The 25470-nt window shown below is 38.6% G+C and overlaps 1 protein-coding gene across 1 annotated transcript in view; it reads left to right on the forward strand.

Annotated features, from left to right (window-relative positions):
- MBP (myelin basic protein) overlaps positions 1 to 25470 on the forward strand; it is a 110664-nt gene that overhangs the window by 15770 nt on the left and 69424 nt on the right. The window contains exon 2 of the mRNA XM_064705732.1: positions 9667 to 9740. Coding sequence (XP_064561802.1) covers positions 9690 to 9740 — 51 coding nt within the window. The 5' untranslated portion in view covers positions 9667 to 9689. The remainder of the gene's footprint in view (positions 1 to 9666; positions 9741 to 25470) is intronic.

The following is a 25470-nucleotide window of genomic DNA, read 5'->3' on the forward strand; positions in this document are numbered from 1 at the left end:
TCACATTTTCTGTGTTTGAGACAAAGTTGGCTGAATGAAGCCCTAGGATGTCAGAGAAATAGCCTTATTGTATATTGATGGGGTTCTGGTGTAAAATCATGTGAAGCTGCTTGGCTGTGTCATCACAGCTGGAGTGTTATTTTGCATGACTGATAGCAGAACTTGAAAGCTGTGGAGCCCTTGTAAAATAAGAAATGAGGTGTGTGTTGTGAGTACAAACCTTGGCATTATGAGTAGCTGAGAACGGGTTTTCAGAATTACAACTCTGGATTTAATTTTCTAATGTCTGTCAAAGCTTCTTAAGTGGGCTGTAAGTATCTTTTTTAGTGTATTGTCCTTAACTTATCTCTGCCTTTGCTCTATATCTGTAATATGGGAGAAAGGTTTACCTTCTGGTCATGTGTTTTGTCTACTTATGTTGCAAGACCTTTAGGGAAGGAAATTCCTCTCTGTATCTGTGTACTGTCTGCAAAACCCCTCTTGGCTGAAGGCTGTGGACCCTATCACAGATGATGGCATTTGCAACATTTTCTTTTTTAAGAAATATTTAGTTAACAATAAAATAGTTTACAAGTGCAACTTGTTCAAGAACAAGATATGCTTGTGATGGGTGCTGCAAATATTATATACAAGCTTACTTTTAATCATAGAGTGGATTTGAGATATATTTTGGTAATCATGATTGAAAGTGAATACACAGCTCGTCTCCTTATTGAAACATTTATTTTCCCACACCATTATTTTGATATGTTGCCAGATTTTGTTATCTTTTTCTTTTGTACACTGATAAATAGTGAACTGCACTTGAAAACCATGCTGAAAAAATGAGTGTTTGGCCTATCACATGCTTTTGTCTTCCTTTTAATGTGAAATAAACAATCTAGTTTTCTTTTTAATGAAAGAAGGGGAGATAATGGTCTTGTGTACATTTAGAACATTCTCATGTTCAAATGGAAATGTTCCCTTGGGTCTATCATTGTTCTCTTCAGTAGTTATTCAGTAATGACTGTTTCTATATTGGCTTTAAATGTACCTCTGATAAAGATTGGGAAAACAACATTAGCACATGACATTTATGAGTTACATAAAATGAGACAATATTCAAGTACGAGCCACGAGTTCTTGAAAGCATATTTAAAGAAGCACACAAGTACAATAATTATGTCAGGGTGATGTTCCTCATGCAGATTTCAGCTGCTGTTACTCATTAATTATTTAAAATTCCAAGTGCAACAACTCACAGCTTAGTGACTGTAGCCTGCTGAGCCTATGACCTAAACAATTAAAGCCAAAACATCTGGATTAAAATTCCATTTGAAAAGAAGATAAATTGATTATTTATTTCTCAGCTATGCAATTATCCTTTGCAAAAAAAATTAATTTTGCTTTCTCTTCTGAGAAGGGAAAGTAAATCAGTGAGTCATCCCCAGAGAAAATCCCAAACTGGGGTCAGAGTATCTGTCTTTCCAGATAATCATTTATGAGCCCAGAAAAATTGCTTCTCTACAGCTTTCTGGGTTACTTTGTTCTTAAATTTATTTACAGATTTCAGAGAAGAGGAGCATATAAATCTTTATTTAAGCTTCATGAGGTGTCAGTTGCAGCTTGCATGGCAAACCATTTCTGACTGGAGAAATGTCCTGTTTGTGTTAATGGACTCTGGGTAATGGTGACCTTTTAGGAGGCTGCCACATGAATTTTGAACGTTCTTGCATGTCTTCAGCATGCTTACAAATGAAAATACTGAGGATTGAGTCTTCATCCAATTACTTTAAGAAACACTTTAGGATCATGATTTTATGTATCAGCGCTCATACAATGCAGCCGGGCAAAAGAAGGCAAAAAGAAGTGAGAAACACAAAGCACAAAAAGAGAGAAATACAAGCACAGAGTTAAGGATGCATTTTTTCCATGTCAGAGAAGAAACATTGGGTTTTGTGCCTCTTTGGCAGTGTGTTCATGGGGAGGAAGGAGGGAAAGGACTGTAGAGAAGTAGATTGGGCCAAAGGCAGTGAACTCGGAGTATGGTGAAAGTCAGACCCTTTCGCAATATCAGTATTCATGCCAAATGTTACAGAGGAGAATCTGCAGGAAATCCATCCTGTTGGTTGATATGTTTGCAGTATAGAAAACATATATGAAGTCAGAAGAGAGAGAGAAAAGGATCAGGGAGAGAGAGAGAGAGAGACTTTTTTTTCCTTTTAATTGAGAAGGATCTAGTGATTCAGTGTTATCTCACAGCACAGTTAATGCTGTCTGAAGGGAGTGAATCATCTCCTTGCCCCATCTGTCAGGCTGTTGGATATGAGAAGAGCAGGCATACAGTGCCTTTAATTCATGTGTGTTTAGAACTGCAGGTGTGCATGTTGTTGTCAGTCTCTACAAAGTGTTAATGAAGTACTGATCATCAAAGTGCCTGTGTTCTCTGGGAAGCTTAGGGAACCTACCTCACTTTGAAAGGGAGAATAAACCACTCAACATTTGGAGAGGGCTGGTTTTTCTAAGCAGGGAATGGGAAAAAAAAAGTGAGTTATCAAATATATCTTGGTTTTATTCTCTTGGCATTTTAAAATTTTTATCAGAATAGAGGTGCTAGATCTTGTCTGTTTTCAGAGTACCTTAATCTCAGAAACTGAAAATCTTCAAGTAACAAACAATTATAGTTTTCTGTATCATTTCTCAGTTGCTTTTATTTTTGTCCTCTGGTACTGTTAAGACTGTTACTTTGGCCTGAAATTCTCCATTATTTGAATATGAATTTTGTTCTTTTTTTCATTCTCCTGGTTAATGCTGCATTTGAGTTATATATTCTTGTGTGGTGTTCCCTATTATTCAAAACTACCTAAGAATCTAGGGCAAATGTCTTACTTTTAGTTGTTGACTCACTGAGGCTGAATGTTGAGGTTCACAGCTGTGAAGGTGTATTTGTAAAGGAAATATAGTACTTTAGAAGCCATGATGGTGGAAGCATTGGTCTTAGGAGTCTACTGTGTGTCTTACAAATGCATAGAATGAGGCTATGATATGTCTCAATTCTTAAACTTACTAAATTTCTCTGTCCCAATATTTTTCTTTCCTTTTTTTTTTTTTTTCCCACGAGATAATGTATTTTACTGTAGTATCAAATTTTTTTATCTCTGGAGCGCATATGTGCTGAAAAAAAATAGTCAGTGAATATGTGTCTGATCCTTTCCAGAAAGCTGGGAAAAATTGGTCCTAGCTCTGAGGTGTTGTATGCCATGCAGACATAAACCTATATGAAAAAGAAAATAACAACACCCAGCCTATTTTGTTATGTTGCTGTGCATAAAAGACAGCATGTAACAAGTGAACCTTTTCATATTAGTGCCTGAGATAAACACAGACAAATTAGTCTTCATTTCGTAGGAGGGCACCATTTTCCTTTTGATGCATACATTCAAGGGAGGTGTATGTGTGGCCCCCTCTGTTCCCTAGACTGGGAATAGCTGAGAGGCACAAGTACCTCAGCAAAGTCACAGAGTACTTACAAGGAAATCCACGTTTAGTCAAGACCCATTTGTAGGTGCAGTGGTAGAAGGGCAGCCAGCAGAAGGGACGGAGCTCAAGCGTGCTGGCTGCTCAGACGTGCTGCTGTACCTTGCCCCAGGCCTTTGGGGTCCTACCTGAATCCCTCCTCAGGTGCGCTGCAGCTGATAAGGAAATTTCCTTATGACCCTGCAGGTGGATTGGCACAGAGTTCACAGGGCTTTGCTAATCTTAGTGTTTTGAAGACAAACAGTAAACATGTGGCTAATGCCGAGTGATTGTGGTCATCGATGATTTCTGTTTGCGTAAAGGAGTGTAGGTACCAGCTTCATGTGCTTCATGACCTTAGGGGAGTATTTTCCCATTTGGGAAGCAGAAGAGCCCTGTTGAGAAATTTTCTTTTCCTTAATGGACAGGGTGGATGGTGCTCTAGCAAGGAGAGTGGAGTGGGTAGAAGGAAGAAAGGAGAGAAAAGCGAGAAGAACCTGTGCTACAGAAAATAAATGTCACTTAGCAATTTCATTGTGATCTCACTGTAGTCTAGAATCACGTTTGGAATATGCTCAGTGTGCTGAGGTGAGATTCCTGGAAATCACATGCTTCTGTAAAAGATAATGTACAATATTCTTCTTGTTGGCAATAGAAGAAAATGGTAATCAAAACAGTCAGGAAACATCTTAAACCTTTTAAAACTATTTTAGGAAATAGTTTGCAACAACGTTTTTTCACAGAAAATATTCTCTCTTGCTGTTGTAGTCTTTCTCATGTGCCATAGTGTTGCAGTAAATTTTAGAGAAAAATAATTTTCGTGTCTTTTGCAGTGATATATCAAGTGTGTATCAATTACTGAGCAACTGTGCACTGGGGAGTACTTTCTCAGGTAAAAGTGTTTCAGAACTTGGCCAGTCTCTCAGAGGAGTGGTTTTCTAGGCCTAGTGTCCTTGCTAAGGTACGTGCAGTTATCTGTAAACATCGAAATTGCTGTAATATCTAGATAGGTCAAGACTGTGATATGTAAAACACTGTACAATCATGATTAAATACATTCTGTAAGTACTAAACTCCTGTTGACTTCTCTGATTTATAAGCTGTGGTCACCACTGAAGTCTTGGTTTTGATAATTCATGATGGAAATATATCTGGAATAATGTGTTTTTCTTTCAGAGAAATATAATCGTGGAAGTCAAAAGTGAAATAAAGTTTGATTTAGGAAGTATTGCACTCTTTCACAATAATGAAAAATTATACATGTGTTGAATAACAATGAAGCTTGTAAGGGATTTAAGGCACTATATTTTGTGAACCGATTTAACAGTTGAATTAAGAGGGTGGGACTCCTGTGGGGTGGTTTGTCCATGGGGCAGGTTACTTTAGTTACGTGCGTGGTTTTAGTTACGTACATGGCTCACATCTGTCTGTGCGGAGTCTGACTGTGGCTGCTGATGGATTTAGCTGCAGGTCACTCAGCTGGAGGTTTTCTTTCTTGGTGAGCTGGAATATTTGGTTACCACAATGAGGGAATTCTGAAGAAACAGATGAGGCATGCCAAGTGCCTCGGTCTCGTTTTGAAGGAAGATGAAGTGAAAGGCTTCTGTGGAAAGATGTGTATCACACTGAGAGCCTAAAAAAACCACTCAAAAATTTCCATCTAGCTGGCAGCCACTGCTGTGCAGTGTGTCAGCTTGCTTCCCAGGAAGCTGTGTAACCAGGACTGACACTACCACAAACAAACAAAATATCAAACAAACAAAAAACCAAAAAAATTAAACAAAAACCAACCAACCCCCCCCCAAAAAAAAAAAAAACGAAAAAACAAACCAAATCCCAACAACAAAAAAATACCACCAAACCCTGGGTAAGTTTGTAATTAAGAGTTTATGTTAGGAGTCTACCAGAATTAGAGAGAACTTGTGCATTTCTTAAAAGAAATTACCCCTTTTTTTTTTTCCCTGATAAGATCTGTATATAGTAATAAAATGTATAAGAATAGTTGTGAATTTAGCAGGAAGTTTTAAGTAAATTCCTCAAATATTTTTTTATTCTGTGGTTACCCTTCCCATGTGTGAGTAAGGCTAGGAGCATTTGTAGCTCTACACTATTACCCAACATCAGTCTGTGATGAATACATATTCCTAGACAAGGTAGTAATTATGTTCTGATACCTGTAAATATGTAAGTCCTTGCATACCTTTATTATTACATGTAGTTCTGTTGAGTCATAATTAACGTGTGGGAAGAGGTAAGATCATATTTTAAAATCCATTTTCAGCATCAGGTGATACACATTCAGTAGTTTATGCTTTTTAATTTGAAGTAACCAATAGTGTTCAATAAAGTGCTCCATGTGGACTGGCTTACAGACTGTTTTGACTCCTCAATTACAATATCACTTATTTAAAGTCTGATGACTGCAGGGGTGAATTTTTTCCAGGCTCCTGTGAGTAAGAAAATGCTATTTTGCAGTTAAAACTGCATAACCTGCAGAAAGTAATGCCATTGCATTTCTTGTTACATTCAGAAGGTTTGGAGAAGTGTTTTTCTACCTGTCAAAGACAATTCTAAATCTTCTTTATAGGACGGGGGGTGTGTATGGGAAGATCACTAAAATTACTTGCTTAGCTGCAAATATCAACAGGCAGACTAGAATGGGCTAAGAAATGCTACAATGATATATGTTTCTAAACGCCTATTTTTAATTAACTGCTCAGGTGAAGATAAATTACATGATGCCAACTGAAGTGTATTATTACAGGTATGTGTTGTGTAGAACAGAGTTTTTCCATCTCTTTTTTTGAGTTTTGGAAAAACAAGTTTTTCTCCTTGTGTAAGACACTGGCATTTCTGTAGTTGTTGCTAGTTGGAATATGGGTTCCTGCTGTGAAAGGAGTGGGAAAGCTGCTTGGTCTAGGCTTCTATCAGGTTATCTGTTAGTCTAAACTCTGTGAGAAGGTGAATCGATGGGAGGAGATGCCTAATTTCATTTCCCCAGGCAAAATCCCTCAGCTGTTTTTGGAATTACTCAAAGCAGCTGGCAAAGGTGGAGCTACTGCTGTATCACTCGTGGATTGGGAAGTGCCAGGTCATGGCAGCAGAGCTGATTCAGCTCAGTAGGTGGTTGTGGCATAGTGCTGAGGCAGTGGGGTGGCTCTGCTGCTGGCACCTGCAGCGGTGGCTCACAACTTCCTGCCCCAATTCTATCACTTCACCCCAAAGAGCTTTTAGGTAGCAGAAGTGTTTTCAGCTTTTAGTCCTCTTAAATGAGTTTAGTCGTGTGGCCTTTAGTTTTCTGAGCCTCTCAGATGGTTTTAGTGTAAAAGTAGGAACTCTTGATGGGGAGTTTTATAGGGGAGCTGGTGATGTAACTCCGTCCACTGCAGGCATGTGTCCCCTCTCATTTGTGACTCAAGCTCATGCGCAAAATTTGTCATCTCATAGTATTTACAAAACTTGCAGGGTTTCACTAGGAAGCTTTTTGCAAGTGCTGTTGTGGTCATAAGGTTGATCCCATGTGCAGGCCTGTTTTGGCAGCTTATTGTTAGGTGTGATTCATGTGAGATTCAAAGAAGGTATTGCATTTCCACAGTACTTCTGTTTCTTCATTGCTTGGAGCACTGTGACTGTTCTTGTGGCTGTTCATCAGTGCTGAATCATTCATGGATTCCTCTGCAAAGAGTGCTGTTCAGTTGATGGACGTTGTTAAGAACTGTAAGAAGCTGTCTTCACTTCATACAGAGCTGCTTAGTCCAGCAACCTGTACATTATGAAGGTGACTAAAGAGAAAATATGAATCTTTTTCTAGCTGAGATGTTTAGAATAGTTGGCTGCAAGTTCCTACAAAGATTGTAAAAGTGAGTAATCCCATTGAAGTCAGTGACTCAACTCATTGCATAAAGATCGGCGCAGGTAGAAACTGTGCAGTGTGGTTTCCCTCTGGACAGTAAGAACCAGAGTCAGTGTTTAAGTCTCAGTGCTTCATCCTGAAGTAAAAACAACCTGTGTGCTCAGTTTTTAGTCAAGTAAGGCGGATTTCTGCTTGAGGCTGAAGTGAAAAATTAAGTCTTTGTTGCTATAAATGCTTGTATGTATGGTTTTACTTCCTAATCAGATATCTACAGAACAGTTGGCACTATGCAATTTCTTTCATAATTCATGTCAGATTCTTGGAATCCTTTCTTTGCCGAAGGATTACTCAGATTTCACTGTTTAATAGGTAGCATGAAGAAATCTGTAACATTTAGGATACCCTTGCTAGTGGCTGCTTGCTTTTGTCCCTTTAGCTGAAAAGTAGTTCTGTTCCTATGTGAGGAACGAATAGCTGTTGCCTGTAGCTAACTTCAGTTCAAGCACCTGCATTCATTTATGTATGAAAAAAAAAGAAAAAAAAAAAAATCTAGTTGTGAGTGTTTTATGGGCATAGGATGGTTATTCCTGGAGTGTTACTCCAGAGACCTGAGGGAGGCAGAAGAACAGGATCATAGATCTGTTCTGCAAGTGTTATGTTGGCTTCATCATCTGTGTACTTAGACATATGTGTGTTATGGACCAAATAGTTATTTTTTTGATAAATGAGTGGAAGAATAACATTTAGAACATTTGCCTTTATATTCTGCTGTAGACATGTCTTACAGTTTTGTATTCTGCTCTGCTTTCCTTATGTTGAGAATTCACCAATTCCTCATCACCTACTGGATGAGGAATGAGCTGCTGCTCATAACTTGTAGAGCAAAAGCCAGTTTGAGAAAATTCAGGTCTGAAACCAAGCGTATATGAATTTATTTGTATTTTTCCTTCAAAAATTTTAGAATGTCAAAAATGAGTGAATTGATTGTGCTGATCTCAAGTTGGAAAGTACAGGACTGCAGTAATCCGTGGCTTTTTGGTTTTTGTTTTTGTGGGCTTTTTAATCTTGTATGCAGTAGATAGTGCTGGTTTAAAAACATCTGTTTTCAATTTAGTAATTAATTCTATCTTGAGTGCACTTACTGAGTTTGGATGTTTTCAATTTTGAATTTGTGAGACCTTGGAAATGGATTTTTGTAAGGATTTATTTAATTTGATACAGTGATAACATGGAACTTAGAGCAAACTGAATTCAGTGAATTGTCAGATAAGCACTGAAAATTTGAAATTTATCACTGGGGTTGGGTGGGGTGGTAAAGTGTGTGTGTAAATAAATCTATCAGTCTCTCTAAAAGTTGAAGTAGGGATACAACATTAGATTGATTACTTACGACTGCCCATCACAGACGTGTACTTTGTCAAGAGCGAAGTTTCAGTCTTTAGAATCCTTTTCTACACAAATCAGTGCGTGTAGCTGGGGTTATAACAATATAAGAATTTGTATAGCCTATTGCTTTATTTCATGCATGTAATTTTAAGTCATGCATATAATTTAAGTCTCATGACTCTAAATGCAGTGATGCACTGCATTCAAATCATCTCAAGGCAGCAGCTGCAAGGTCCTATAGAGACACCTGCTTCTATGACAAGAAGTATGTGGCACAACCATGAGTGTGCTCTAAAAGCTGAAATTTGCATGTTGTGGTTTAACCTACATAAGCTCTGCTAAGCTGAGATATGGCAGGATGAGCAGGAAGATAAGAAGAAAGAGTTGGCATTTCTTATGTGTTCATCATGAAAGTGGGAGCTGTAAACAACTCACATGTTCTAACTTCCACAGCAAATTGTTAGCAGTTAGTGTGGTGCTTTTTTTCACTAATTGCTGTTTATATAGTGGTAAATTTGAATCCAATAGAACTTACTTGAACTATTATGGAAGTTTACAATAACAAATTATTTGATACATACTGCACTGTTTGTTATCAAAAACATAATATTGATAGACAGGGCTTCTACCTAATCTCTAATCTAGTTTTGTTTTTTGTGCAAATTTTGAAAAGAATATTTTTTTCCTTCTCTTATATGTCTTTTTTTTTTTTTTTTTTAATTAGAAGTAGTAAAGCTTTCTGATATTGGTTAAATGTGCAAAATAGACCAGATAAGCATGGAGATTTTTTTTCCTTAGGATCTTACCTTGGACTGTAAAAATTCTCATTGAATATGAAAAATTTCTTTGTTATGTGTCAGGTTAAACATTTATTTGTATTTCTTTACAAATGCATTGGTTTCAAAAATGTTGTTTTGTTTTTATCTTTTCAGAATTTAAAGTTTGGTCATCCATCATGGGGAACCATGTAGGAAAACGAGAGCATAGCACTGAGAAGTCAGCCAAGGTGAGTGTAGAAAATGGAAGAGAGAGAGCCACTTGAGAAATATGTATTCTGTGAAATACAGGGGATTTTTAGGACAGTAGTTGTTTACCTGATCACTGTTATCATTACTTTTTTGTAGTTTACACTGTAAAGTGACCATGTTTTTGAAAAAGTGTCCTATGAAGATTTTGTTGTGCTGGATTTAGTGAGAGATGTGATGTTTGATCCACAGTTGGTAATAATCTTCTCATCATGGTGGTAATGGATGAAAGTGACTTAGAATCATGATACTGTAGAGTATCTTTTTAAGAGTCAGTGAGCAGAGTTATATTCTGTGTGTTGACAGTTTTTCATTTGGGCAATAAAATTTGCTTTATCCATAAGGAAGACACTGTGAAAAAATAGGTAAAATAAGAGGATTTTTAAGGACAAGAGTGTCAATCCAAGGAGATACAGCTTTAAAAATCTCCTCCCTAGGGAAAAAAAAAAAGGGGGGAACTGTCAAAATGTTCATTAAAAGTTACTATTTGATTCCTAAGCATCTGCTGACCCTGTTGTGTATTCTGCACATAATGTGGTGTTCTGTTTGCCTTGTGATAGTATCTTGTTTATTTGTTTTTCTGTGTTGTACCGGAAGAGATTTCACACATCTTAAAACAGAACATCTCTCTATATATATATTTAAAGTAAAAAAAAACCCACTGCTTGTTGCTAGCTGTTGCTATCTTCCCTCCACACATCCTCATCCAAAAATAACAGTTTGCAGTCTAAGCCCACACTGCATAAAGCTATTGCCCTTTGCATTGGACATAAGCTGTAAACAGATAGTTCTGGCTTTATCTGGAGCAATGTGGGTATTTTGCTTTGCTGTGGCAGATTATCAGCTATCCCCAAAAGGTATACAAAATAGAACTCATACAGTTATTAGCTCCTTGCCATCTCCTTTAGGAAAATGCATAGTCACACTGGAAGGGATGGGGAGAAAGCAGCAGGAAGAGAGGACAGCTGGCTACATACAATTTTGTTTTGTGTCAGTGCAGTATTTTGCAAAATATATGTTGTGGCCCAAAGTTTTAGTTTGAGTACAAATAGTATGAATCCCAAGTTGCTGTCTTGTGGTGCCTGGTCTTGCAGACTTGTCCTTTAGAAAACTGTTGTGCAGAAATGTCTAATGCACCAAACAGAAACATTTAGCCAAATATTTTGATCCTTTCTGAGTAAGCATGTGAGATCCTGCAGGTATGATACATTAAATTTACAGAGCTTGATGGGCTGCAGTGCACCAAATATCCCCTGCTTTGGTCTTTGAGGATAAAATTTGGTTTAAAAAAGACCACATTGTAGCTTCTCTCCTGCTGTGGGATCATCTGTTTGAGGCATCTGGATGGCAGGTGGGTGAGTTTTGGGCCACATCTGGCTTCAAAAAGCTAAAAATTCTTCAAATTCCAACAGCCTGTGCCAGAGGTACAAATTTTGTGGTAATGAATAGTGAGAGTCAGGTGAAAGTGAGTCTGCACTTGGTATATAGGACAGAACTACAAGGAAATGGATGGCTGCAATTCTTTAAAATTCCTTCTTTGTCCTAATCAGTTCATGGAGAATACTTGATTCTGCAATAAAAATAAAACTAGTTTACCAAAATTGTTTTGTGAGACAGGAACTTACTACTGTAGTAATATCTTCTGTCCTTCACTTATCCTCCTAGAGGGTCCAAAAACCAAAACACCAAACCCCTAGACTTTGAAACTGTGAGTGCTTGATCAAAATCTTGCTTTATGCACAGAGATGTGCATGGTCTCCCTTTATCTAAAACGGTAATCATGCCACAAGAAATTACAAGGCCATAGATTTAAAATCAGGAAATACATGGTTAAGGTGCTACTATGGATTCCCTGTAGTTAGTCATTCTTGATTCAGTTCTTTCAGGCAGCATTCAGTTTCGTAGAGGCATTAGCCAAACCAGTTTGTTTTGGGTTTTTTTCCTCTTTTTTTTTTTTCAAAGTTGAAGTAGGTGCTTTTGTTGTTGTTCAATATTGCTGTAGATTAGAACTGTTTCCCACTAATCTTCTAGACCTGCTGATGGCTTACAGACACTTCAGTGGAAATGCTGAACTGCCTCTCCTCTCTCATAGTAACAGAACTGCAAGAAAGAGGCAAACATCTCACCAGATTTCATTACTTTGACTCTTCAGGCTGTTTACTATAAGTCCTGTCCCAAAACTGTAGGTCTAAAGGAAAACCATGATTTTAGGCAGCTTCTTTGAATCATTGTGTGGTATTTTCAGGGATCTTGTGGCAGGAAGGAAATTATGAATCTGACTCTATGTTCTTAGAAGGCTAATTCATTATTTTATGATATTATATTATTTATGTTATATTATATTATGTTATATTATATAAAAGAATGCTATACTAAAGCAATACTAAAGAATAGAGAGAGGATACTTACACAAGGCTTAACAAGATACTAATGAAAAATTCGTGACCTCTTCCAGAGTCTTGACAGAACCAGATGGTGATTGGTCATTAAGTAAAAACAATTCACATGTTGGATAAACAATCTCCAAACCACACTCCAAAGCAGGAAAACAGGGAGAAGCAAATGAGATAACATCCCCTCCCTTCTCTCTGACGCTCCCCAGCCTGCTAGGAGAAGAATTCCTCAAGAAGGGATTTTTCGGCAAATATGACAGTGACACCTTTGAGGTCAGATTTACAGCCTGTACTGCTCCTGGACTGGCAGACCATTTCTCCACAAAACTATTTTTATGTGTAGTGACATTAAAGAGACTGTTGCCAATTGTGTCAATCCCAGTTCTTGGTGTCCAGTAAATGTCCTTTAGTCTGGCAATTACATTAGGTTGGTTTGGTGGTTTTTAGAGTTGGCGTCTGGCTTCACTTTACTTTTAGTAAATTTGTGCATTTGAATTACAAAATTAGAAATGGATTTCTGGAAAGCAATTACTTCATGAACTGTCTAAGGTGATACTAATATGCTTTCAAATTAGGAAATTTACAGAAGACATTAAGATGTCTTCTCATGCTTCAAAATATTGTTCTCCTCTTGATATATAGATATGGCAAGCTACAGTGGTTATTTAATAAATAATGAGGTACTGTGAAATTAAGTGAATACTTTGAAAAATATTTGATATAAATAATGTGGAGCAGCATTTACAAAACCTTTCTCTGTTACTTACAGCAATAGCATACTCATTTCTGTGGGATTTCTTTCTCGTATGTTTGATGGATATGCATTTTTTAGTTTTGTAAGATACAAAAACATTCCTCAATGAACTCAGCATTTTATCTTTTCTTTCTGCTTTGAATGATACTAGACTTTGCATCTGCTTGATGCATTAGTAAATGTTTAAGTATTTATTTTGTTTACATTCCTCTTAGTGTTAATACTTGAGTTTGAATTTAACATAAATACATCTAAGAACAACGCTAACAAAATGAATAGCCTGTCATGAGTTTATTGCCCTGAGTTTGTTAAACTTCTCATAGAGCTACGTGTAGAGGAGTAAAAAGAGCAGACAGTGGAGTTTTACTGGTTCAGCGTTCTAGTTGCTGTGTGCTAATTTGTCATCATTGTGCTACAAAGTGGCACAATCTCTTTTGCAATGACTAAAGCTGCCAGTGTTACAACAGCACAGTTCTCTGATAGCTCCTCATTAGAGAATTTTGCACACCACATTATTGCCATCCCAAAATCTTTGAACTGTCTTGCTGTCTGTCAAAACTGGCCCTTAATGTCATTGAGGAAGAGGGGTTTGAAGGAAGGTTTCTGGCATTGTCCCACTTATTCCAGAACAACTTCTAAATGTCCAAATGCATCTGGTCCACACAGCCTGATTTCCATGGTCACATAGTACTGTGGGGAGCTGGAAATCAAGCTTGTGACCTGTTATGAAAGATCAAAACCCACTGCACTGCACTGCCATGTCAAGGGATTGCTCAAGAAATTTATACAAGACTGGGACATATTAGATTATGGGAAATGCTGGATTATCTACCTAGTTCATGTCCTTTATGTAATTGGGGTGTGCTGTAAAAAAACAGCAAAGAACCAAACCAAATTGCTGCTTCTGGTACTCAGCTCTGAAAAGCCTTGGGAAATGTAATTGCAGACCAAAACTGAAAACAGACATAATGATGAATAAGGCATTCAGTCTGCAATGTAATGTTTTCTTTGAACTAAAAATAATCTGTTAATAATGACCAAGTCTTGCTGGGTAATGAACTTGTGAAAAATCTTGCCTTTGATTGCCCTGTGCTATGTACCTAGATTCTATAATGTGTTTTGCAGTGGTTGATTTGATATAACTTTAATAAACTGACAGGTTCTCAGTGTTTAAGGCGAGCTCAGCATAACTACTTCAAGCTAAATTGCTTCAGTGAGCATGTATCAGTAAATCAGATAGTAGATAGTTTCTGTGCTGCTTTAGAGGAGATTCTGTTTCCTCTCCTCTTTTTTCCCCCCTGTTACCTTGCTAACGTTGTGAAATTAGCACCCTACGGCTGCAGTTGGGTAACACTGATTGAAAATTTTCTCTCTTCCTGGTGAAAGGGAGTTGAAATTCTAAAGAAGACTGGCACACAATGGTAGTTGAGCTGTTCATCTCATGCATGCTCAGTGATCTGCAAGCATAAAAGCTTTCACTACCTCTCATGGCTTAGGCTGCTTACAGGCCTGAGCTGGATGTGTGGTTTTTGCCAGGTGCTTCCTCTTGCTATGCATCATAAATTATCAAAAAAGGAAAAACACAACAGATGAAACACTTTGGACTTGCTTAGTTAATTGCTCTGAAGTATTGTTTTTTAGTACATGCAGCTTGAGAGATGTAGAGATTGTATGAATTTTGAAGTCTGGGGTACACTTTTTTGTAAAAAAACCCCAAAAATAAATAGTCTTATTACCATACCAAAATTAATCACAAAGCCTTCTCACTTCTTCCTCCTAGCACAATTGTATAGCACTATTTTTATTTTCCAGTGTAATTGTGGGTTTTCTCAGAGTTTTACTCTTTCCTGTAAAGCAGTAAAGAGCACAGGAACTATTATGGTGAATTCTTTGCTATTTGATGGACAGATTAAAACACTCCTCCTTGAGCCAGTATGTTTTCTGAAGGCAAGCAAAAAGGAGAAAAAAACTTAAAAATGTTGAGAGCCACCAGTGTTTTCTGTGAGAGATTTGGTGAGCATTTTCACCAGCCAGTTTTACAAGTTAGATATACTCTGTAGGATCCTTGTGATGAACTGGTGTTATGCTGGTATACCTGGTACAAGGAACTGCTGCTTTTGAAAGAGGCAAATCTTCAAGGGTGTGAAGGGAAGTTCTGGGCAGTCAGGTTCAACAACACCAGTTGAATCTGATAGATGTCTGTTTTCCTCATGTTCTACCATCCACCTAGCTTTGCCCTTGAGCAAATCCTCATGTGCTCTCTCTGTCTTCCTATTTCATTTCTTAACCTTGTGCTGTCTAACTGGATGGTTTGTTGGGATGAGGCAATGTCATTCTGTATTAATAGCAGTGCTTGGAGACCTGGAGTGGAGCCTTCAGGCACTAATGTGCTTCTGCTGGTGAGATGATACAGAAATGACTTACTGTTTGAAACCTCTGAGAATGGCAAGCATGAAGTAGCTGTGACATCTGTCCTCAAATATTAACCTTAACACCAGCACCCAGTATGGTATCAGAAGTCTGTGTTAATGTTTCAGCGGGCAAATAGTTCTACTGTGAAGTTTAAAGGAACAACTTGTGTCTAAATCCAAGTAATGTGTTTCAATAATTGACTGTTTATTAAACCCTTTGGGTGCTGAATTTAGTACATTCAGTTGTGGCTGCAGCAATTAATCTTTCTCATGTCTAAAATATAGCAAGCTCGTTGAAATTTTGTGAGGACAATAAATTGTACCTGAATTGAAGATGATACTCCTACACTTCCATGTTTCCCTTTGGTGCATGTGAAGGCTGCTGTGCAAGGAATGGGTGGAAAAGATAAAAAGTGAGAAGCAAGGCAGGTACAGGTGAAGAGCAAGTTCTGGCCCTGACACAGCACCCACTGCTAATGTTTAAGGAGTTGCCTGAATTGTATAACCATGGCAGTGTATGGTTAGATCTGTGTTTCAGTGAAAAAGTGAGTAAACGTGTGCGCACTGCTTGCATAAAATAAGTTTCAAGTGTGTTTTTCTGTTTTGCATGCAATGGCTGAGTCCTAGTGCTCCTTGGTTTGGGTCTTGAGCTGGTGAAGCCTGCCTGGGTGTAAAAGGAAGAGGTGCAGGGGCTGTGGTTTTGGCTGGGGAGGAAGCAGTGTTGGGCTTTGTTCTCCCACCCTCAGCCTGCAGAACTGACTAAAAGAGGGAAGTGCGCTCTGTGCTTTTTTAAGGTCTTGCTTCAGATGCCATGTTTTTGTGCTAGTTTTCTGCAGTTCCCTCCTTGTTAGCTTTGATGCAGAGCTAGATAAATGTCCTGTCAGATGATTTTAATGCCAGTGCCACTTAAATTAGCAAGGAGCTGGAAGAACAGGGGTGTAATGCAGTAGGCATACTTTGTGAACTCTCTGTGAACTGTTCTAGCTGCTGAGACGACTTTTCTAGTAAATAAGACCATACTTCAGCCTGAGAACATGTTGTTCAGTGTTTTGGCACCTTCATGCCATAAAAATGAAGGGAAAGCTGTTGATATTTTTAATTTTGAGGAAGCAGTAAGTGACATGGAGATCCAGAAAGGGAGCAGTGTCCTCCTTCCTCACAGAACCTTTTGTGCTTTTCCTGTTGTGGTGGTTGTGGATCAGCCTGTGGCAGTAATGTTGTATCACTTCCTCTGAAATTGGGTCAGATGAAAATTCTGATTTGTTACTTTGACCCTGGTTATATTTGAGAAGGGTCAAAAATCTTCTGCAGTAATGTGTTACCTTAAGATGCACTTATGTCTGTAAATAAGTTGTGGTGAAATGTATTCTCTACCCTTGTAGAGAAATGGCCAAGCTTTACCTCTGGGTGTCCGGTGTCAAACCACAGCAGAATCTTCAGTGTCTAAGACCGTGACTGGCAAACCTGTAACACTGCCCTGTAGCACTAAATAAAGTACTAAAATTTGTTAAAAGTGCGTTTTAAAGTTTTTTCTTGTCTTTTTCCTCCTAGTGCTAATTCACTGCTGTTTGATGCTCCTGGGCAGCAGTAGCTGTGAGGAAAAGTTCTGGAGCCAAGTTTCATTTTAATTCTCAGTTTCTCACAAGTGTATTTCTGATAGTGCAACTGACTGTGCAGATAGGGTCGTTGTAAGACATAGTTTTACACTATGCATCAGTACAAAGTCAAAACACTCTCATCTCAGATGCTAAATATTTTGTCATGAGAAAAGAAGAGTTCCACATTAAGCAGAGTTGAATTTTGCTCTCATTTGTAAATTCAGCAAGTGTGCAATGGAGATTGGAAGGAGAAGGTTGTAGGGCTTTCCAATGCAAAGTATTGCTGACAGTAACTTCTTTTTGCACTTCAGAAGTTGAATTTCTTGAGTAATTGGAGCTATTTGTACAGTGAATAAATTTAACTTGTCTGCAGCTACAGTTCAGAAATGGATTTTTCCACTTTGAGGAGAAATGCCATGGAATGATTTTCCTTTTTATTTAACTGTTACAGGCCGTCTGGTTGATGGAAATACTTTCGTAGCTTTTGCTGGGGGAGGAAAAAAAATGTTTTGGTAAAAGGAAATTGAAAAACTTTTAAGCAGAATAATATGATGTTACTCTTGATTGCTGAGATAAGATTTGTTCTTTAAAAAATCTGATCTTTCAGTGCAGCAACCCTACAGATATCAATATTTACACAGAGCTAAAAGCCACAAGTTACATGGCAGTTACCTTGGATGATTAGGGGGACTTCTGAGCATCACTTGCAATGAAGAAGAGGTAATAATGGAAATCTTGCATTTTTGTCACAGTGCCACACAGTGATGTTCAGGCTGGTGTGGCTGGACTTAGAATTGAAAGCTGAATTCAGGGAGGCCTGAGGGCACTCAGCTTGCTTGGAACTCCAGGCAGCTCAAAAAACACTGAAAAGACCCAAGAGACCCTGAAATCTTAACAAGTCTGTCACAAATGAGATAAATCTTCAAAAAGGCACTTATCAAAGCAGTAGTCACCATTGTTGGGTCCTCAGATTTTCCTGTTCAGTGTAAGGGTTTCAGGAATGGATTCACTGTTTGGTGGTGCAGACGTTTTTAGATGAATTACAGAAATACCAATATACTGGAGATGTTTTGAATAAAAAAAATTGAAACTGTGATGTTGAAATATGAGTCATTTGGGGTTTTTCTTGTTTTGGTTTTGTGGTCATAGCTAATTTATCTGTCTAGCTCCTTCCTTCATCTTCCTTCTGCTTCTTTCACCCAATTTCTTACTGCGTGCTATTTTCTGGCAGCACCTCTGATGCAGTCAAAATGCCTTGCTTTGATTTTTCTGAGGTATTAGAAATACTGTTTAGCTACTTACAGTGCTCAGAAACAGTGAAGAGATGGCCAGTTAAGAGGCAGTCTGATCAGGAAGGTGTGAACACCACAGAAGAAACAGAGAAAATTTACACTTTTCTGACAACACATATCCACCAGAATAATTACTTTCTTTTCAAGCCAGTTCTCTCTTCATGTTACAATACGACTTTCTGCAGCCTTCTCAGCCCACCACAGTACGTTGCTTTACAAAGCAATCCAGTAGTGCCACTGTCAATATTTGAAAGCTGAAAATCAAAACAATATTCTGTTATTTTTATGATCAACTATCATTGTCCCTTTTATACTGTTTTGACATAAAGTTGCTTTGGATTTTTGCATTTGTACCTGTTAAAGAATTTGTTATGTGCATCAAATGCAAGAACTTCTCTGCAGTCCTTTTGGGGAAATGTGGCTAAAATTTGTCAGTGTGAAGAAGAACCACAAAAAACTTTAAATCCCACTTTTGTTTCTTTTGTGCACATATATGTAAGTGTGCACATGTCCATATTGAAAAAAGTACAAGTGTATATTTAAAAAAATATTTGTATAAAAATGCAGGTGTATATTCAAGTATTGATACTGTGCTTCTGTGCCTGTTTGGCTGCAGATGTGCTGTCTTTATTAGTTTCAAAAGGCAACACCAGTAGCCTTTCACCCTGGGGAGTCTGTTTATTCTGATCTTCCCTGTGAGCTACAGACTGAATGTTTTCTTAATGCTAAGCCAGAGCTTTCTACTGCAGATAAAACTTGCCTTATGGTTCACAGTGATAAAGCCTGAATAATCGGTACTTTTTTTGCTTTAGACTCTTGTCTGGAATTCCAGACAATTGTGGGTTTTTGAGACTTGGAAGATGAAAGATGTGAGAAGATGAGAGCATGTGAGACTCAGAATCTCAAGTCAGTGTCTGTAATAGTTGAGAAATATTTATAGATCATAAAGTATATTTAATATATTTCAATACTTAATATGTATTGAGTTAAAATTAAATATCTTTCTATTTAATAAATATATAGTACTAGTATAAATAAATATATCTTCATATTCTAGGAGAGGGTTCAGATCTCACAGTGGATGAAACCCACGGCATAAAGTAACAACTGTTTTGTCTTTGGTGCACTACTGCACAGAAAACTCGCTGTGTTTGGGATGATTGACATTATTTCTGGAGCTTGGTGAGATGAGATTCTAGGTCAAGGCTGCACATAATGTTATGTTTTTGTGCTGAAATAAGTAACTTGTCATGTGCTGCAGGATACTTGCTGATAGAAACTTGCTGAGAGGAGCTCTTCTCCTATGGTGGGGTGCTAATCTCCAGTTTCCTTCAGAATCAAATCTGTGTTTGGAGAAAACCTATGTTATATATTTTATTTGAGATGGATCTGAACAGCTGTAATCCATTACATTCAGATTGACTTAAGTGCAGTGTGTTTGTTTGTAGGTGCTGACAGTGTGTCCTTAGCACTCAGCTTTAGGATACTTTTACTTGAAAAATTAATTTTAATGTTGGTATTTTGTTTCTACAATACAGTATTTAAAAAAAATGGAAAGAAAAGATTTTTATATGTGCTTCAACTAATTGCTTGCCATATATTTACATGGCAAGGGTATTGGCAAGGAAAAAAATAGATGAAATACCTGATAAAAATTAGGCTTTGACACTTTTTCCTCTTGTTGGACCTCAGTGTTATGTGTTCTGCCTTCCTGCAGTCTTCTCAGGAAGGGAAGGAACAGAACTACATTCAGGAGTCTCTTCAAAATACTTTTTCTGTCTGTTCCCTTCTTTTCCTTTCCACTGACATTTTGTCTATTGTTTTTTCATTTTTTATTATTTTTATATTATGCTATGCTATGTAGTCATTACAAGGATTGATAAAACCATATAAAAATGGAAGTTTTATGGAGCCTGGGGGAAAGGAGACCACAAAATCCCTGTTATTGGATGTGTTCAGTTGGGATGAGGAGCTCAGGGTTCTAATACTCTCTCAGCAGATTGTACAAGTGTCCTGGCTGGTGGCTTTTACTCCAAATACAAGAACAACCAGTGGAGCAAGGGACATGTCTGCCTTTGGCAAGGGATGCTGGGATCTTCCAGGCATCAGATTCTGCTCTGGGATTGTGCAGAGTCCCTAATGCCATAGCATAATGTAGTTAATACTGCAATTATGTAATATTCTATTGCAGCTGTTGAGTCACCTGACTGTGGAAGAATAAAGGGTTTATGGCATTTTGGGAGCCTGTAGGGCTTGACACACAGACTTTGTATCAAGTAAATTGCAAGTCTTGGATAATTTCTGATGATGTCTGTTGCTGCTGTATGTAAGGAACAGGAGGGACCCTCTGAACGTGTCTTGCATGAGGGCCCCAGGGGAGATGGCTCCAGCAGGAGCAGGGGCCCTTGGCTTCGATCCCAGCTTTGAGCTCTGGTCTCAGCAGATGACAAGTTGTTCTGGGTTTGTCCCATGGGCTTGCTTTAACCAAGCAGGCTGCAAACTGTGGGCTGGTGGAACAGGTGCAGAGCTGCTGTCTTTGTGCTGGAGCCAGATGGCCATTTAATTGGCCCATTTAAATGTCCCGGTCACTGGCCATGTCAGACTTGGCCGAGTCTCTCGCTCAGTTCTCAATTCTGCTGCTGCACTGCCTAGTTGGGTCTTGTGGCCTTAAGAAAATGAGGACTTCAGAGACAACTCTGAGCATCTGGACGTCTAGTCACGATATAATGTGTTAGTTTCAGAATGTTAATTTCAAACCTCAGCATGGTTCATAGCCTAACACTGTTTTCTTAAAAGAAATTGTTTGATGTTTTCCTGGAGAAAAGATTTCTGATCTGTGCTGGCATATCTTGCTTCTTACAATGTTACTAATATGAAGGATAAGAAAAAAGCTTTAAGTAGGAACGCTTATTTCAAAGGATTTATTCCCTGGGATTTTGCAAGGAGAACTTTTGTATCTGTTGAGTTACCTCTTACCAGGATGAGAGCTGAGGAAGAATTTTGAGGGTTAAGAATATTTTGGCTTGCTAAAGCTTTCAAAATCCTGGTTTAGAATAACAATTTTTCATTGTTCAGAAGAAGTAAGAAATTATTATTTGAATGCTGCACTTAAGGGGAAGTGCTATACTTTACAGCTTGTAAACTTGCAAAATAGAATTGCAAATTAAGTGTGTTTGCTTATCTGTATGCTTATACTTATTCACTTGGTTTAATAACCGCAAATATTTTTTACCTGTAACCTCTTCAAATGAATATATTTGTTGCTTATATGTAACTCAGTCAGGTTTTTTTGTCAAGATAATCCACTTTTATTATAGTAAATAATTTAAGAAGCTACAACTGCAGGGTGTTAGAGGCAAAGGATGGGACTAAGCAGAGTAATGGTAATATCTGCAATGCTAGGGAATTGAATTAAAAAGATGTCTAGGTATTTCCAGCAGGTCACCTCTTTTGTTCAGTGCTAAAAAGGCATTCTCTGGGTCTAAAGTGATTATGAAGTACCATGTTGATCCAAGCTGTTTGAGTTAGCCTGTCATTAGCCTATATATGGAAAGGATCGAATATATGTTAATAAAATACAGCTATTTAAGCTTTTGTATTTAGAGTCGATGGATGCTAATCTGCATTTATTTTAAGATTTTTTTTTTTTATCCATCATGCTCCACCTGTTTTGTTCAGTCCTGGATCTTTATCACACAGCTTTTTTTAGTTTTGTTTCGACTGTGGTTCTGGCAGTACCAATTTTACCCAGAAGTTGCATAGCCTCTGGGTTATGCTACCTCTAGGGGAGAAGGTGGAGAGCTTTGTGTGGTCTGTTGTGCTTGTGTCTGCAGTCCCCACTGCACAGCACATGAATAATACCAGAAACTCTGCCCGAGGTCTACCTGCTCCCTTTTTATGATGAAATACCACCGAAAGAAGGGAGTGGAGCTAGCTTCTTGTTTACCCACAGGTTTCTCTCCAGTTAAATTCTCTGCCTAGAGAAGCGGTTGAAAATAGTTGGTGCTACTTTGTTTTACAGTTGCCCGCATGACTCCCTTCCTTCCTGCTGGCCTATAGAATCGAGGCCATGTAGAATGGATTTTAGCCTTCACAACACATATGCAGTGATGTAAAATTCTATTTATGTGCAGAGGGTTACTAAGTAACAGTTGCTGAGGGAAATGCAGTCTTTGACTGTGTGACGTCTGTGCACTTAAAATTCCCAGCCAAGTAGTGCATTAACATAGATTTTGCACGTTAATGTAATGAGATTTGCTGTGGGCAGTGTGAGCAAAACCTTGGGAAAACAGCAGTGTAGTTTAAGGAATTGTATTCTCTGGAGCCTGACCCTGTGGACAGGAGATGAAACCAGTTTTTGCCCTTCTTCCTCATCCTCTCCATACCACACCATAATTAAGGACCCTGATATATTTCATAGAATCATAGAATATTCTGAGTTGGAAGGGACCCACTGAGTCCAACTCCTGGCCCTGCACAGGACATCCCCAAGAATATCACACCATGTGCCTGAAAGTGTTGTCCAGACATTTCTTGAACTCTCTCAGTCTTGGCTCTGTCCAGTGCCTAGCCACCTGCCTATGTGCAGAACCTTCTCCTAATACCCAGCCTAAACCTCCCCTGACACAACATCAGGTGATTCCCTTCAGTCCTGTCACTGATCACCAGAGAGGAGAGATCAGGGTCTGCTTCATTTGCCAGCTTCCAGTCAGCTGGGAACTTTCAAGATTCCCAAGATATCATTGAAAACATCCCAAGACCATTGAAAAGTCATCAAGGGAGGTCTCCTGGCAACATCGGGCAGCTCCTTGAGTACCCTGGGATGAATCCCACTAGGCACCATAATTTTGAAGGGATCCAGCTGAAGAAGCAAGTCCCCCACAGGTTCAGGTTGGCTGGGAGTTTATAATTCTTGCATTTGCAGTCCTCCAGTTCATGGCTTTGGAGGTTCAACTTTAAATATTTTGTGCATTTTAATATTTGTTTTATATTTGTGTATTTGTATTTATACCTATATCTATCTGTAGGTAAAAAGGATTCCACATGCAATCAGTTTGTTTTGCATGTGTACCTTCCTTCAGAGGGAGGACAGTTTGAGTGGCATTGTAAAGTCTCTTAACATTTTTGATGGGGTATTATTTTCAAGTACTGTCTGACTGCATTTTTGCCTCTGTTTGAGAGAGTGTAGTATCTGAGGGTTTTTGTAGTCTTTCATGCAGTTCACTCATTTGGTTTTGAGGCCAGAAACTCTTCCCTCTGGAGAGAAATTGATCCTGAATTCTTCATTGTTCAGTTAAGCTCCTGTTTTTCTGTAACTCTTTGTGATCAGCTGTGACTGCTCAAGTGGTTTTAAACCGGTGTATTGGCTACAGCCTTTCCCTCAGGAAGCTGTCATCACTGCTGGGAGTGCTGACTCTGAGCAAAGTAGCTTTTGAGTCTTCAGGAGAAGCAAAACAGAACAAGGGGAGAAAAATAGTCATGCAATTGACACATCTTTTCTTCCAAAGCCTTTTCTCGTTGCTCCATAGGGGCCCTTGTGTGTCTTTTCTCTCAAACGCCCAAGTTCCGGAGAACTGGAGTTAAACCTATTTGCCAATAGCACCTGCTTATCCCATGTACTTCAGGAGCAGCTCATCAGTGCCAAACACCTCTAATGCAATCATTTGTAGTTACTTAATTAAAGTGGATGCAAAAAAAAAAAAAAAAAAAAGAAAACCTTCTCTGCAAAGTTGCTTCCAGGCCATTTGACCCCTTTCGATCCTCAGGAATGGTGTTATCCCATTTCAGCTGCACAGTTTTGCGTGTGCCTTTATTGGACTTCAGGGGATTTTTGTCTCTTTACTTCTGTAGCCTGTCAAGGTCCTTGTCTGAAGAGCACCTCTGCCTCTGTGTACTGACCAGCCCCCCAGTTTATTATTATTACCTGGGTTTTTTAATAAAGACATTAAATGATTTGGCCTTAGTGTGGATCCCTGAGGGGTGCTGCTGCTGGCTGACAGACAGATGGACTCCATGCTGTTGATTGCCGTCCTCTGAGCTTGGTGTTCCTAGCAGTTACCCACCCCTTGTATTCCACCTACCCAGAGTTTGTCTTCTTGGTTTGACTGGAAGGGTAGAGTGGCAGACTGTGGGAGGCTGTGTCATAGGCCATACTAATGTCAGGGGATATGATGTCATGCTTCTCCCCTCCTCCACAAAAACAGCCATTTTATCACAGGAGGGTATTCAGGGCTTAGACACCATTTGCCCTTGACAAATCCAAGCAGGATGTTCCTACACACCTTCTATCCATGGGGAAAAATTACTGTTAAAACTGTTATGCCATCTAAAAAAAGAAAAACAGCTAAGCATTTGAAACACTGTGTATGAAGCATTTCTCTCTTTTTGCCAATGCATTATCACTCCTTCAATGTTAATGCAGAGGTTTCTGTTGAGTACAAAATGTACCTACCTTTGACAGTCTTTTATCCTTCAGTAAAGTATTGCACTTATGAATTATTGACAAAAAAAAACATACAGAGGCCTTCTTCTGGAACAAATCCACATAAAAGGGAAAAGAGGTGTGAAGTGCACTTTCTGGTTGTATGATGATCCTTGGTTTCTTGAAACCTTTCTAGAAAGATGGGCAGTTGTCAGAGTTACCAAATCTTGACAGATTGAGAGCAGCCTGTGTAGTATAACAGTACAAAGGAAATGTTGATTGGTCAGAGAAAAAAAGGCAAGGCTGTCTGGCTGAGCTGTCATTTGGTTTTTATGTGGTTGGTTTTGTTTTTTTGAGTTAGGTGTTTTGGTCATTTGCTGGTTGTGGGTTGGTTTTTTGTTGCTGTTTTTAGTAGGGCTTTTTTGTTAAATATCTATACAAGAGGAAAGATCTAAAAATTAGGCACTGTAGGAAAAGGTGGAAATTGAGGAAGAGAACAAGTGTTCCTGCCTGAAGCTGGAGACGTTCCCAGGCAGTGAATAGGTGTGCTTGCTGGTAGAGCTTCATGCTCCCCCCCAGAGCCTGGGCCTTCCACAGATGATGACTATAAATAGTGCAAAGTAGCACTTATTTAAATCACCTCTTTTTCTTTTTCTTTCCAACACGTAGCTCTTGAATTTCAGTGCGATATTTCTCCTGAAGATGTAGAGTTCTTACTAGAACCACACTAATGAATCAAACTGTGGTAAATTGAATCACCTCTGTAGTGATTGGTGACAGGACCCAAAGTAATGGTCTGAAGTTGTGTCAGGGGAGGTTTAGGTTGGATTTCAGAAAAAGTT

Source organism: Zonotrichia leucophrys, chromosome 2, assembly GCF_028769735.1.
Source record: "Zonotrichia leucophrys gambelii isolate GWCS_2022_RI chromosome 2, RI_Zleu_2.0, whole genome shotgun sequence".
NCBI classification, from domain to species: Eukaryota; Metazoa; Chordata; class Aves; order Passeriformes; family Passerellidae; genus Zonotrichia; species Zonotrichia leucophrys.